The 17,106-nt window shown below is 42.2% G+C and overlaps 1 protein-coding gene across 1 annotated transcript in view; it reads right to left on the bottom strand.

Moving 5' to 3' along the window:
• LOC146789900 (uncharacterized) overlaps window positions 1–17,106 on the bottom strand; it is a 199,794-nt gene that overhangs the window by 27,410 nt on the left and 155,278 nt on the right. The window contains exon 3 of the mRNA XM_085628176.1: window positions 10,197–10,381. Coding sequence (XP_085484302.1) covers window positions 10,197–10,381 — 185 coding nt within the window. The remainder of the gene's footprint in view (window positions 1–10,196; window positions 10,382–17,106) is intronic.

Raw genomic sequence — 17,106 nt, 5'->3', positions numbered from 1 at the left:
TACGCCAATTGTATATGAATTCTAGGGCACAAATTATTATCAATAACACTAACATTGGGTCCTGTGAGGTCACTAGAGGCACGCGACAAGGATGCCCTCTGTCGCCAATTTTATTTGCATTATTTATTGAACCCCTAGCGATCGCCATTAGGAATATTAAAGCTGATACTGCCCCTATATTAGGAATGACAAACATAAAATTATATGCGGACGACATTGCCCTTTTCATAGACTCTAAACCCTCAAGTCAATTTAAGATTTTAAAAATTTTCGCCGATTTTCAAAGGCTTGGGGGTTATAAAATTAATGTAAACAAAACGGAAATTATTCTACTCAACTGCACTATAGACACTTTAGCTCCAGAATTTAGACAGATATATAATACGGATCCAAAGAGATATCTCGGTTTATTTATATCAGATAACCCAGATGATTTTTTCTCTCTCAATTTTTTACCTCTATTAAAAAAAGTGGGCTCTCTTTTAGATCGATGGAATTTATTACCCCTGTCCCTTATGGGGCGAGCATCGCTAATTCGAATGTCGGTCCTACCCCTTTTCAATTTCCTTTTTAGCGCAATTCCCTGTGCAATCCAGGCCTCTTATTTTAAGAAAATAGAAACCTTGATCTCTTCTTTCTTATGGGCAAAAAAATCACCCAGACTAGCACTGAGCACTTTATATTTATCATCTACCCAAGGAGGGTTGTCCCTCCCAAATATCAAAGAGTATTATTTTGCGTCTTTTGCACATTATAGTCACAGGTTTCTGCTCCTAGACTCCCAAGAGACAGATAATTTCTTCATGAAAAAAATGTTGCTGGAATTGAAAATCTATGATCCGGTCAGAATCACGAAAGATCCAAAAAAAGTTCGATATAAAACCATCCAGTGGATTTTTAAGGTGAAAACTCAGTTTTTTAAATTTTATGACTTATCGGTTTTCAGTAATAGGACGAATCTAAAAAACTTCAGTGTGAGAGATGCTAGTTGTATGGAACAAAATATATTAACTCTCTGGAAGGAGAATGGTTTCGAGAAAATTGAAGACTTCCTGCTGGGAAACAGATGGAAATCTTGGAACGAAATTCACAGTCAGTTAATCCATTCGCACTTAATACTTAACTGGTCCTTCATAAGAATAAATCCAAAACTCAGAGAACTCAATATAGGAAACTTATTCAATAAAGAAAATATTTCGACTATTCTTAATAATAAAATACAAAAGGAAGTGAGTATTTGGATAAAAATATTAAAAGAAAATAAGGACCATGATATTTATAGCAAGATTATTGAAAGATGGGAGAAGAGTGAAGATATTATATTTAATCGACCGGTATGGGACAAAATAAATAAATTCAATAACACCATCTTTCGTGGTGCGAACTTTAAACGAATGCAATTTTACAACAAATGGTTACTATATAGAACTCCGTCCTTTTTACACAAAATCTTCCCGCAAGTAGCAGATAAATGCTTCCGTTGTGATGGAAAAGGTTCTTGGAAACACATTGTTTGGGAGTGTCCAAAAATCCAGGCTTTATGGAAGGAAATAGAAAAATATCTCTCAATTGTTCTCAAAACTAATATTGTATTTGATGATTTAATTCCCCTTCTAGGTTGTTCTTCTATCCACACTCCATATGATGAGTCCCTCTTTATAGCTTCTTTAATAGCTAAATCCCTCATTCTACAGTCCTGGAAAACAGATCTTGTTCCTTCCTTTCAGGCATGGAAGTCAAAGCTACTTTTAATCCAGGGTAGGGAAAGGAAATATGCTCTTAGATTAGGGGCTCTCAAAAAATATGATAAATATTGGAGTGTGTTTGATTTTTAATCTAATCAGATTTATACTGTTGTCTATTAGTCCACTATAACTGTCCGGATCTCGCACGTCGCACTTCATAAATTGTGAAGACGCTTATTGTATTTAAATGACAAATATTCAATTTCGCTGCATTTTAATGATTTTTTACTGTCTCTTAGTTCTTATGACCTTGCACTTTATAATTATAATTTTATTACTACAATGACAATTTATACGGTTCTTAATATATTCATTCTCATACTGTATTAATTGAATTCTATTTGTGTTTATTAATATTGTATTGCCATATTTGAACTCTCAATAAAAAAATAAATTAAAAAAAAAAAAAAAAAACAATGAGTGGGTTCAGTTGGAAAAAACGAAAAGTAGAGATTGAATGTTCAAGGCATATGAGCTGCAGATCACACACTGTGCATAGATCGCCATCTGGTGTTGGGCCCGGATGTTTGCAATTTGTTGTTGTATTGGAATAAGTCTTTGGAAGTCACGAGATAAGTGACTCCTCCTTTGGACAATAGTGTGGATGGGCATCGACTTCATCTTCAGATTGTTTTATGTGTTCGTCGCGCTCCAGTTCGGTGTCGTTACCGTTCTACCTTTTGACACGCAATCCTTCACCCATTCTTCGGTATTGTTTCGATCACATTTACCATTCAACGCGCATCTCTACAAACTTGAATTCTTCGATTCCGGTCGTTGACGCAGGCCTGCGGGCCTAGCTGAGCCATTAGGCCATTTGGCTCATGGAAAGGGCTCCTTTCAAAAAGTGTCCTCAATGTGGATCCATGTTTCCACACACTGATCTTCACGAGGTGTGTAACCTCTGCCTTTCGCCCGAGCACGAGGCCAAAGACTGTCCAGCTTGTGCATCTTTCCGCTCTAAGAAAACAATACGGGATCGTCGGGCTCGAAGAGGCATGGCTCGATCATCAACATCGGTACTGGACGATATCTTCCAAGAAGGCATCAATGAACCGGAGCAGGAGCAGATCGAAGAGGACAACCTTAGCGCCTCCGAAGCCGACGATTCCGACGCTGAAGACAACCCCATCACTCCAGGGCAGCGGGTCGTAAGTACTGACTTATTCTCCTCCCCCCCCCCCACCCATTCATGAAAAGGCTTCGGTAACACCCCTTCACCTTCGGGCATAGGTGCACACCGGGACAAAACTTCCCACGTCCCAACTTCGGGCTCGGCAAAGAAGTCAACACATAAGCCTTCAGGCCACTCGGGATCGAGCCAGCCTGCCGTCGGTATCGGAACCCCATCCCCGGCACCAAAAACGAAATACAAACCCAAAGAGAAACCACTTTCTTCGTCCGCACCAAAGCCTGGTTCCACATCGGTGCATTTGGCACCGAAATCCACTGGCACTCAACTTTCGGAAACGAAAAAAATCATCGGAACCAAACAAACAACCGGTTCCAAAGAACACTAGCACTGAATCTTCGGATCCGAAAAAATCGGAACCAAACCAACAACCAGTTACAAGGACCCCAACGGAACCCAGGAAAACTCCTGATTCGAAACCTAAGGAGCATAAAACAACTCCAAAACTTCTGCCACACAAACAGTCGGACCCGAAAAAATCGGCACCGAAACAACACACTCCAGAGGAGGAGCTTTTTCGGCCTGATCCAACCCCAAAAACTCTCGAAATAGACCCAAAGACAGGTTAACTTACACTTAGTCCTACCAGGAAAAGGAAAATTGACAAACCAGCACCAGCTCCAGCTCCAGCTCCACGTCTTTTAAAGAAGAGAGACATTGCCACTTCTCCTTTAAGAATTCCTTCTCGACCTCCTCACCACATCTCTCCTATCCCATCTCCAGTACCCTCACAATATCCTCCACCTCAGGATGATGAGGACACCTTTGGGGACGAAGGGAATGATGAACCTTTAGGGGAATCTAGTCATCCTAATATCCCATATGACTCATGAGACCATTGTGGCACACCAGATGTTCCGGATACACCACAAGATGATATCTATCCATCTAGACCATCCCCTCCAGAGGGTACTATAGGATTCACTCAGCTCATACACAGAGCTGCAGAATACCACAGTGTGAATTTGCAGACAGACCCTATAGAAGAAGATTTCCTCATGGACAATTTTGTACAATCTCAAAGGTCCACTTCCATTCTCCCAAAGTTAAATGGGGTAATCAAACACGCTCCTGACATCTTTAAGGATCCTGTAAGGTCTAGAGTCATTAACCCCAGAGTGGAAAAGAAATACACGTCTGCCCCAGCTGACCCCGTTTACATTAAAGGGCAGCTTCCCTTAGATTCCTTGGTAGTCTCCAATGCCAGGAAAAGGGCTAACTCCCAAACCTCAGGCGATGCCCCACCTCCTGATAAGGAGTCAAAACTGTTGGACGCATCTGGTAAAAGAACAGTGTCCCAGGCAGCCAACATATGGAGAATTGACAACACACAGGCTTTGCTGGCTAGGTACGATAGGGCACACTATGATGAACTAGAGACCCTACTACAACACCTTCCAGATCAATATAAAACAAGAGCCAATGATCTCATCCAGGAAGGCAAACTTATAACCAATGCCTCCATTCCATGCGCTCTGGATTCTGCAGACACAGCCTCCCGAGCTATTAATACCAGTGTCCTTTTGCGCAGACATGCATGGCTATGTATTTCGGGGTTCAAACTACCATACCGTTTGACCAGGAACATTTATTTGGACCTAGTGTAGATTCATCTTTGGAAAAGATGAAAAAAAATACTGATACTGCCAAATCAATGGGAGCTTTGCAATCGCAAACTCCCAGAAGTTCCTTTCGTCGCTGCTCTTATAGGGGCACCTCTAGAGGTTTTACCACTGATAACTCCTCCACCTCCTATAAAAGTACCACCCAGACCTCATCTACCAGAGGTTATTACAGAGGAGGCTACAGGGGCAGTAACAACAAGGGTAGAGGCAAAACTATCAATACTCGCTCTGCCTCCACCTCCAAACAATGACTTCCCTCTACTCCCCCCAGACCATTATACTCCAGTCGGGGGAAGATTGCTACAGTTCCTACCTGTCTGGAACACCATTACCACGGACAGGTGGGTGAGACAAATCATCCAATCCGGTTATTGCCTAGAGCTCACTTCAACTCCCCCAAACAGCGTTCAATGTCAACAGAGCCTTTAACGCTTCTAAAACAAGAGGTGCTTTCCCTCCTACAAAAACATGCAATAGAACCAGTTCCCCAGCATCATCAAAACACAGGGGTTTGCTCCCTGTATTTTCTCATTCCAAAGAAGGACGGAATCCTGAGGCCCATATTGGACCTCAGACCATTAAACCTCTACATACAATCAGACCATTTTCATATGATCACTCTTCAACAGGTCCTTCCTCTACTCAAACAAGGCGATTTTCATGCCACCTTACATCTCAAAGACGCCTACTTCCACATTCCCATTCACCCTGCTCACAGGAAATATCTTCGATTTGTAGTGGACGGTCAGCATTACCAGTTCAAGGTTCTCCCATTTGGAGTCACCACAGCACCCAGAGTCTTCACAAAATGTCTGGCAGTGGTAGGAGCCCACTTAAGAAGACAACAAATTCACATCTTCCCATATTTGGACGACTGGCTCATAAAAGCCAAGTCGCATACCCAGTGTGTAAATCACACACACACCACAATCCAACTTCACAACTTAGGGTTTACAATAAACCTCACAAAGTCTCACCTCCAACCGTCCCACATCCAACAATATCTAGGTGCCACAATAAACACCTCAAAAGGCCTTGCATATCCCAATCCAGCCAGGATAGCAAGCATGCAAGCCCTTATAACAAAATTCCAGCCGCAACACCCACTTCCAGCTCGAGTGTTTATGCAACTAATAGGGATGATGGCCTCTTGTATATTCATAGTACCTCATGCAAGCCTCCAGATACGCCCCTCACAGGAATGCTTAGCACGTCAGTGGAACCAAGCTCAAGGTCAGCTAACAGATCTGGTGTTGGTGGATGGGCGCACACATCGCTCTGCAGTGGTGGAACACCCAAAACCTTTACAAAGGGCGACCGTTCCTAGAGCCGGTTCCACAGATTGTGCTAACAGCAGACGCATCGCTCACCGGCTGGGGAGCTCATCTACTACATCACACCATACAGGGCACATGGACACCCAGTAAAAGCTACTCCACATCAATCATTTGGAGTTACTACCAATCTTTCTGGCATTAAAATCATTCCAGAAACATACATTAGGCAAAGCGGTCTTAGTCCAGACGGACAATAGGACAGCAATGTATTATGTACAAAAACAAGGGGACGCACTCTCTGCAGCTCTCTCAACTAGCACAGAGCATATGGAGGTGGGCTATTCCTCAAAACATATTTCTTTTAGCCCAACATCTTCCAGGAATTCAGAATCAGATGGCAGATCTGTTAAGTCATCAAACACAACAGATTCACGAGTGGGAACTTCATCCACAAGTTCAACTGTTTTTCCAAATGTGGGGGCATCCAGAGATAGATCTCTTCGCCACACTTTACAACACAAAATGCCCAGGCTTCGCCGCCAGATATCCACACCCATTGTCCAAAGGCAATGCGATATGGATGAATTGGTCAGGCAGATTTGCGTACGCTTTTCCGCCTCTCCCACTCATTCCATTAGTGGTGCGCAAGCTGCAACAACAGTCACCAACACTGATCCTAGTTGCTCCAACATGGGCCAGACAACCATGGTACACAACATTGCTGGAACTATTAGTAGTCCAGCACCAAAAACTATACCTCTCCCCACAACTCTTAACACAGAACCATGGAGAGCTCAGACATCCAGATCCAGCACAGCTCAACCTAGCGCTCTGGCTCCTAGAATTTGGTTACCTCAATCTTCCACCTGATTGTATGAACGTTATCAGAGAGGCTCGGCGCCCCACCACTAAAGCCTGCTATGCAGCCAAGTGGAAAAGATTTGTTATATACTGTACCAACAACACCATCAATCCTCTAGATGCGTCCATTCAACACATCATATGTTAATAACGTACACTATCTATTCCCCCTAAAGCCCACTCTACTCGCAAAATAGGAGCTTCTATGGCATTTTTAGGGAACATTCCCTTAGATGATATCTGCAAAGCAGCTACATGGTCTACACCGCACACATTCACAAAACACTATTGTGTAGATGTGCAGGCAAAGCAACAAGCTAGTGTGGGCCAGGCTGTACTCAAAACACTATTTCAGACTACTGCAACAGATACTGGTGGTCGCCGCTAAAGAGGAGTACTGCTATGCAATCTATACACAGTGTGTGATCTGCAGCTCATATGCCTCAAACGGAAAATGCTACTTAGCAGTATGCATTTGTTCTTGGCATGTAGAGCTGCAGATTCACACCCACCACCACCACCTACCTTTATCGGTTTCAGTATTATCTTAATTAGATACAACATACATGGGCATCTATTTCTGTTTCTCACAAAACGCCATCATTTCCGTTCTTAGCAAAAAAACAAGCTGAAGATGGAGTCGATGCCCTTGCGCACTATTGTCCAGAGGAGAAGTCACCTATCTCGTGACTTCCAAAGATTTATTCCAATACAACAACGAAGTGCAAACATCCAGGCCCAACACCAAATGGTGATCTATGCACAGTGTGTGAATCTGCAGCTCTACATACCAAGAACATATGCATACTGGTAAGTAGCATTTTCCTTTAATTGTATAGGTTGGGCAACGTAAAGAAACAACACATCAGGTCAAATATAAGACTGTACCTAAATGTTTTTTGGAATGTGAAGACAATTTAAAGCAAATTATTTTTCAGATTTGAGATGTGGGCTTAAAGCCAAAAAGAGGTGTAGATTTGGATAGGAAATATTACAACATGAATTTTGGGATAGACTATCTAAACATTCAAACTCCAGATGATTTGAATGATTAGCAGAACGTATATTGTATTTATGAAATAGTTATTTAATATTTGAAGTGATTTTTTAATTTGGTTTACTAAGAATCTAATATGTCCAATGTATGCTGTAATACAATTTGTGACTTGACAATAGAAAAATTCCATCACCTTGGAGCTGCTGTTTTGTGAAGACACATTTAGATTCATGTTAATTTACTTGTTTGGGAGTATGTACTATTTTGCTATTGTATGCAATCTAAGGTGGATCACCTTTTGAGTACGCTCTTTACATGAGATATGTCTTGTGAACATCTTCTTTGGAAAACTGAGCCAAAGCACTCCCATCAAAAGATACCCTAAGAAATGGTGAGATGCCACCTTACATATTTAAGATTGAACAACTTACATGAACCTCATTGTCAAAAACACAGAGGGGCATTTAGAAATGTGGCTGGGCAGATTTTCAAAGAGCTGTGGAACAAAAAGATTGCAATTCAGAAAATGGAACTATGTGGAAAGGACCAAAGCACTTGCAAAACAGGAATTTTTCAGGACCCTTAGACATGCTCAGAGAAACAAGCCTGGAGATGGCAAACCCATCTTACCATCCCGTTGGTTATGTAGTCCTGAAGAAGGATTCGGATTTTGAGAGACAGTTCAGTCTAAGTCTGTACAATCCTACAAACTATATACTTTTTAGACAGAGTCCAAGAGAAATGAAGATGAACTAGTTATTCTTCTATATGTAAGAAAAAGACCAACATACAGAGAATAAAGATAATTCGCATAGCATAAGTTAAATCTTCTATCCAAGTGTGCAGTGGTCCTTTCAAAGAGGATGCTATATTAGTCTTTGCTCTAGAATAATGTATTGACTACCCACCCTTATACATACAGATAAGGAGAACAATGACTGTCTACACAGACTGTTTGCTCTGAGAGTCTTATCCCTGTTTTTTCTGACTTTCCTCATGACCGATGCAAATATCAAGAAATCATTGAAACATGGTTACTAAAACACCACTGTAGAAACAGACACTAAATAGTATAAATACCACCACCTCCCGACACAACACAATCACTCAACTTTTAAGAGCTATACAATCAAAAGGACAAATAGAACAAATCATGGAGGACTGGAGCAATTGCACTGAGAAGGCTCAACTAAAGTTACAGACCATGCAATGTGTTAAATAATGGGCCCTCCTACCTATGACGAACCATTGACTGCAAACACTCAGTCACGGAGCGACGCAAACACCTGTAAAACTACATACTGTACCCTTGCATACTGTGCCTTTGTCTGTATAAATTGTCGTTCTTCACAAATTCACCTCTATTTTACAAAAATAATGGCTTATGTATGAGTGCTTTATATACTGCAAAAACCCCAAAAAGTATTTACAACAACAAAAAATGCAGTGTGCTAAATGACATTGAAGAGGAGACTGGAAAGATGCTTTGGGATATTCAAGCAAAATAAATATAACATTTTAAATCATTAAATTTCATTTCGATTCTGCTAGAATTACATTTGGTTACCAATTTCAAAAACTTCTGCAAAGTTTCACTGCTGTCTTAAAACCCCGTTCTGCCTCCCGCCACTCACTCGTTTTCATCACTACTGACTATGGTCCTAATAGGAGTGCAAAACATAAAGAACACCGTTCAACCTGTTCCATGATGCGTTCTATATTTTCCCATTTTAATCCTGCACCCGCCTCTTATCGTAAGAATTTGTGGGAACCATGAATAACATACTTGTTCCTTCGCCATCCATTCTATCAACCTCCATCAGTACAACTTCTCTTGAATGCGGGGTCAATCACACCTATCACCTCAGCCATGCAGTCACCTGTATGTTCACCACTTTTTCCCTCCCTTGACTTTGATACATTTAAAGAAATAGTAATAGCACTATTTTGCTAGGCAATCTCTGTCACCGTGATGCATCACACATTTAAAAGTAACACCATTACCACCTTTCAAACTGACTTCTTCAATTGTCCAGGGCACTGTTCATTCTCCATAATAACACTCCCTCATGTACAGAGTTCACGGACCATCAATAAGACTCTTCAAACTGGCGCACCATAGTCTGATCAGTCATGGCAGGGTCATGTATGAAAATCTCTAATGGTAATCATTAAACCCATTCCTTGTGTCTTCTTTATCTCCTACCATCTTTTCTTGTAACATGCCCCTGAAACAGACACAAGCCCCTCGCCCCCTAATACTCAAACCAGGTATTTCCTCTTCTAACAGGCACCTGTAACAATCTCTACTGGAATTTCAGATGTAGACGTTCCCAGCCTCGACAATCCACTTACTGTCCATTCTACAGTATAATCCTGCCACAGGAAATTGCATGTGGTTTTGGATGGCGGCAGAAATTCAGTTTACTAAACTTCTGAAATTGTAGACCTCAAATGAGACAGTAGCCATGAACGTGTCGTATCCAACAATCATCTTACCTTTTTTTGGAGATGAATTGCCCGGTCCACAATCTTTTTCCTCACAATTAACGCTGGGTTCCTTGGAGGGATAAAAGGCATTCTCCCTCTGCCATTGAGTTGCTGCTGGTGATTTATAGTAACCACTGCCTGGGAGCGGCTTACAGAAATGGGGGGCTGGCTGGCAGAACTGACAGGGCAGTCACCTGTACAAGGAAAAAGTCAAATTCAACCACAACAGAAAGATCAGAGGGGAGCATTCCTGGTGAAGACTAATTTAAGACCATACAGAGTGCTCACTTAGAAAACAGGAAATTGGAAAAGGAAGACCACAAAAACTTGCATGGAGTCAAGTATGCAGGCTGTCACAGATATGATGTTGGGATTCAATTCATCTTTCAACTGTCGGACCTTAAACCTGTGAAACAACATTTTACCTCCAGCACCTGGTATATGGGGTGACAACCTTTCTCCTATGTGAATGCTAAGGCATATGATAAAGGTTCAACTTCAAGAACTGTCATTCACAGTCAGACAACCTTTCAACTCAGTTATTGCCATATATTGTGGGTAGCCTTCAGGAATGTGAAGGGAAAAGGTAAAGGGGAGATGGAGCACAGAGAGCCTTTTTCTTCCAGATCGCTTAGTGTGAACCTTATTCTCAGGGATGGGTTTTGAGCAAATGTGTTGACCTCCAGCATCGACAATGTTAATACAAAACAATAGACTAAAAAAGAGATGTAAAATATGTGCTCACCATATATCCATGTAAAATACAAAAATGGAGACGTAAACATTTAAGTCCAATTCTACCCCTACATTTATGAATTACATATACATATTAAATCTTAAGATAACCCTGTTATTTGTTCCTTAATCATACCCTAAATTTTTCCTCTCAACCCATTTTGAAGTGTGTGGGGGGGAAGGGAAGATGCCCAGGTAACGCCTCATGTGCCACCATTTACTGCACTATCTTCTTACACAATTCTTTACAACTTCGGATACTGTAACCCTAACCAAACCCTAAACCTACAATAACCTTCGCCTCATAAATTACCTCAACTATATACTGATCTCAACCCTAACACTAACCTTTACTCCAACCTTAACAGCATTAAATTCCCATAGACTATTCCTTACTTTAAAATTAACCCAGAAAGTAAAGTTTATCTAATCTTAATCTTAACCCAATCTCTTATCCCCATTTTTAACTTTTACCCCAACCCTATCCTTACCCCTATCTAATCTTAACCTTAACCCAATCTCTTATCCCCATTTTTTACTTTTATCCCAACCCTATCCTTACCCCTACCTTAACGCGTATACTTTACCTTTCAAAATTCCTTCCACAATATTTTAGTCTAATCCCAACTCTAACCACTAAAAATAATCCAAGCCTAAACTTCTCCGTTACCCCATTTCTCACCCCTATCCTAACCCATGTATTTTTGTTTTACTTTTGGTATATTCTAATATTTGAAGTCTAATTTGCTGCAATCCTATATTTTAGCTCAACCAACGGCCAGACAATCTGTTGAGCCTAGGACAGACATTGGGGTGGCATAGTTTTGCTTCAGTGACTGCTAATGGAGTCTAACATTCTTTGTAGATCAGATTTGCTTGCATTCAAAAAACTGATATGTTAGTTGATCTCTTTTTTGTCAAATATTTTTATTTAGTTTATCTCTTTCTTTAACCCTAACATCGGATCTAACAGTAGTTTATCTCAAGCACCAAAATAGCAGTCAGATAACAATACCCCTACAAGACTGGTATATTAGAGTGACAACCCTTCATCTCCAGGATAAACCTTTCACCTGAGTGCATGCCTTAGTGTTTTGGCCATCTTTCACTTCAGGGTGGCTACCTGCACTAAATGTAGAAAATGTAAGTACAGAAAGATGTTAAACAGGTGAAATTAGAGTGAAATGAGGATGTCTAAAAGCAAAGGTCAAGAAAAACTGCACCCTAGCAAGCTGAAATGTATAACGTGCAATATTAGACTTCAGAATGGCCAAGAAGAGTGACACAGTAAACATCAACAGATGGTAATTAAACTCAAAACCTTAGATCACCCTTACGGTACTAACTATATACTTCAACATAGGAGCAGGCACAGTGCAGTTTTTACCCACTGCATGGGAACGTACTGGCAGGACCCCCGGACACCTCTACAGAAGAAAATCCATGATTCCAGTAGTTGTAAGGCACAGACTGTTTTCTAAGAGCATAGCAATAGCACAAAAGAAATAGAAGCCACAAAGTATTAAACCCACTTAAGATCAAGGGATAGTATTTTGGGGACTAAAACAGTTCATGCATCAAAAAGAAGGGAGGCTTCAAAAAGAAATACAGAAGAGGGACAAATTTCTGAGCCTTCACAAACATAATAAAGGAAACTAGGTGCACAAGCCCTAAAATGTTTTGTATACCTGCTTCACCTTATACTTGTTCACCATCTTCACAAGGAGAAGAAGAAGGAGCACTAGAGGACACTGATGCCCAGGGTATACAAGATACTGAGGACACGCCTGACCCATGGGAAAACTATGATGTGGTTCCACCAGATTATGATATGGAACCGGGAGATCTATTTTTATCTGACAGTTCCAGATTGGGCTCATTATATTTTATTTATTTCAAACGCTCTAGCCAGTGGTACTTTGGTCCCAGCTATGTGGTAGGGCCTAATAATACAAAAAAGGGGGTAAAAGACAACCCTGCAACTACAGGCCTATCAGCCTGATAGATGCAGTACAAAAAGTATTTAGTTGAGCTCTTCTTCAAAAGATTCAGACATGGGCTGACGAAAATGCTATCCTGTCACCATATCAAGCACGCTTTAGAGAAAAGACCGGGACAATAGATCAGGTCTTCCGCCTCAGGCTCCTTTATTGGAAAGTTGTATTCATCGGTCAGGGCAGTCTATATTTAGTTTTCATCGATTTAAAGACTACCTTCGATTTAATGCCTATAGAGAAGCTGAGACAATTCCTCGAAGACATGGGAATCTCCCCTGTAGTACTTGACTTGGTGGTTCGACTCCATGATGACAACTTTGCCTGGGTGAGGTGGGGGTCGCAGGGGAAACTTACAGAGCGGATCCCTGTCAGCAGGGAAGTTCGCCAGGGCTGCATCCTGGCACCCACACTCTTCTCCCTTTATATTAACGAAGTTGTAAGCTTTCTATCGTAGGAACCCGCCTATGCTCCCGCTCCAGGCGGGGAAAAGACAGTGACCCTATTGTTCACAGATAACACCTTGCTGGGGTCTAAACCCCCGGGGGGCTACAACTATTGCTAAATAGATTCAAACTCTTCTGTGATATCCGGGGCCTTGAAATAAACACGTCAAAAACTAAATTCATGACTTTTAATCCCCATAAGTCCTTTAGAAGCAGTCCAACTTTGGGAGGGGCTCCCCTGGAAAGAGTAAGCACCTTTGACTATCTAGTTGTAAAACTATCCGAGAAAATGCAATGGAAACCCCACATATCGAAAATGGCACTGAAACAAAAGCAGATAAGTGGGACGTTGGGGAAAGAACATCGCTCCTCTTCTAATAGACCAGTTGCCGCTGCCCTGCAGGTCTATGACCTAAAAGTAGTCAGTTCTGCACTGTATGGGTCTGAGCTGTGGGGCTTCGACAAGTCAGAGGAGCTAAGCAGGTCAGAACACAAATTCTTAAGAAGTCTAGTGATGTTGCCACAGAGTACTCCACTACACACTCTAATGGTAGACCTGGAGCGACATGCCATCACTGATATAGCCAAGCTCTGGCCACTGTTATTTTGGGCCACAATCTGGAGGACTCTGGAATTACTGCCATATGCCAAAGCACTTGTGGAGGTAACCAGCTTAGAGACCTCCAATAAATTGGGGAGGATAAACAACATAAGGAGATTCCGTTCAGATATAGGGCTTCAGGGATCTTGGGAAAATTCCGTTCCATCCCTACTCCAAAAAGACAGTAAAGAGGAATTACTGGGATTCACAAATAGATGCTTGTAGGAGTGACCGGGGTAAACTTAAAACAGAATTTATGATTCACAAACAGGTCAGCTCCATGGAACATTATCTCAATTTAATTCAAACACCCCTCAACAGGAAACTATACATACAATTTAGGTGTGGCACCCTTCCTTTGAACGATCTAGTGGCTAAATGCATAGTAAAACTCTGACATCAACCAACTGCCCTAGCTGCAAGGCATCCTCGGAGTCCGTGGCACATGTGATGTTTGCTTGTCTGGCTTATGTGCGCCCTAGATGAAAATGGATTAAACCAATTTGTCATCAAATGTGCACACGGAACTTCCAGATTGCCTTGCGTATTCTCAAATCAGACACTAGACCAGCTTTTGCTGGTGCAGTCGCCAAGTTTCTTGGCCATATATGGGACATTAGGACAAAGGCACAAGTTGATAGTTTATGAAGTGGGCTGACTTCTTTCATATATATTGCTGTCTGTGTCATAGGGAGCCTTTAAAAGCTATGGAATTAGGCTACAAAAATAGTTTTGGAGCAATGTGTTGCACAGTCAAAATTCAAGCTCTTCTCTTGATACTATAGAAAGGCCAGCTTTGCTAAAATAGTTAATAGGTATGAGATTTTACCATGTATAACTTAGCATTGCGATTTTCAGCAGCTTTTACTTCTTTGTACACATGCTCTTTTTTACATATTTTATCATTGTTAGCACAATCGTAAAGTCAAAACTTTTCACTATTCTCGCAAGTAATCACCCCATTATGATGGTCTCCCCTTGTGTTTGCTTTTAAAGATTTTGTACATGTGAAAACTGTCAAGGCACGAATGCCCAAATAAAGTTCATATTGATTGATATGGAACCATCTGGGCCCACAAAGCATTCTCCCCCTGATGACACTTCCTCCTATCACAGCATGAATACAAAGAGCTGCTGAATATCATAAGCTCCCCATCATTCAACAGAGGAGAAAAGTGATTGTCTGGTTGAAACACTCACACACAAAGAACTGTTCAACATTTGCCTATGATTGGATCCATTCTAAATGTTGCTAAAGAGGTATTTAAGAACCCCACGAATTGAAAAGAAATATAAAGCCTCACCAAATGGCCCAATATATATTCAAAGTCATCCATCTGCAGATTCACTTGTAGTCACCACTGCTAGGAAGAGAGCTGCTGCCCAAGGCACTGGAAAAGCACCGCCTCCAGATAAAGAAAGCAAACGAATTAACACAGCAGTTAAAAGAGTTGCTACAGGCCATGCAAACCATTGGAGGATTGCAAACTCTGTGGGCCTGCTCTCACATTACAATAGAGCAACCTGGGATGAGATACAAGAGCTCATGCAACATCTTCCTTCGGAAAAAATAGGGAAAAAATCTAGTTAATGAAAGGAAAATAATTTCAAATGCTGCCATCAAGTATGCATTAGATGGAGCTTATACTGTGACTAAATGTACCTTTTGATCTTTTTGGACCTGTAGTAGATGCTCCACTCGAAAAGATTTTAAAAAAGTCACTGACACTACCAAGTCAATGGGTGCTTTACAAACCACAACACAAAACAGCCCTTTCGGAGGTACCAAGGTAGAGGAGCTGCACATACCTCTACCACAGAAAATACTTCCTATCAACCTCAACAGCAGCAATACCATCAACAAGGTTGTGGTTACTATCGTGGAGGACTCAAAAACAAAAAAGGCAGAGGAAGAGGCACACCCAACAAGGACACCTCCACCCCAGCAACAAAATGACTTGCATATACTCCCCCCCCCCCCCCCCCCCCCCCCCCCCCCCACCACAAAACACCAGTCGGTGGAAGGCTACAAGAATTTCATCAATTGTGGCAAAACATTACATCTGACCGATGGGTCTTACACATTATCAAGCAAGGATATTGCCTAGAATTACTTCAACAACCACCAAATATTCCACCAAAAAAGGCGGGTTTTAAATCCACAACATCTAAGCCTGCTCAAGGAAGAGGTAAAGGCATTATTGCGAAAAGAGTCCCATACAAATATCAAAACAAAGGAGTTTACTCAGTTTACTTTCTAATACCAAAGAATGATGGAACCATAAGACCCATTCTGGACCTACGGCCATTACATCTCTACATACTGTCAGAACATATTCACATGGTCACACTGCAAGATATAACACCACTACTTCAAAAAGGCGACTTCATGACAGCATTAGATCTGAAGGACATTTATTTCCACATTCCAAATCTTCCAGAACAAAGAAAGTTTCTCAGACACCCAAAAGACAACACATTTACTGCATCAATTGGGTTTCTCAATCAATGTGACAAAATCACATCTCCAACCATCACAAATTCAACCTTATCTGGGGTCAATTCTCAATACCAGTTTGGAAGGGGCGTGGCCTGAGGCGTCAAGATGGCGGTCGCACTCTAAGAGTGCTCCGGACCCCCCTCCGTCATCCGCCTTGCATCCGCCGCCATCAGCTGCCATCCACCCTACAGCATCACTGTAAAAGCCCCACGGCCCTCTTGGGCTGCACGCTGAGCTGTTTTGGCAGAGATTTGACCCCCTGCAGGCCCGGCACTATTCGAGACCACGAATGCGTGCCAACATGGCGGCCCGTCGGCAGGCCGATCCAGAGCTGTGCGACCAGGGCGCCTCTGAATTCCTCGATTGAATAATCCTCCCTGTGGCGCCGAGAGCGGCTGATCTCACCCAGTGGTGCACCGAAGCGGAGTGGGACGAGGTGCACTGGCTGCGGTTCCGGGCTGGGGCTGCTCTGCTGCCGGAGGACGCAGATCTCGAGCGGCGGTTGGCCCTGGATGCCGCTCCTGGAGGAAGACTGGCTCACCTGCATCCTTCAACGGTGAGTCGCGGCGTGCGGGGGGCCGCTGAGCTCGGCTGCTGCCGTCGGGCAGCGGCGTGGAGCGGTGGGTGGCGCGCCTGTGGCCTG

The sequence above is a fragment of the Triturus cristatus genome, chromosome 10, assembly GCF_964204655.1.
Source record: "Triturus cristatus chromosome 10, aTriCri1.1, whole genome shotgun sequence".
NCBI lineage: Eukaryota > Metazoa > Chordata > Amphibia > Caudata > Salamandridae > Triturus > Triturus cristatus.
The sequence above is the reverse complement of the archived record's forward strand: the minus strand, read 5'-3'. Positions and strand labels throughout refer to the sequence as shown.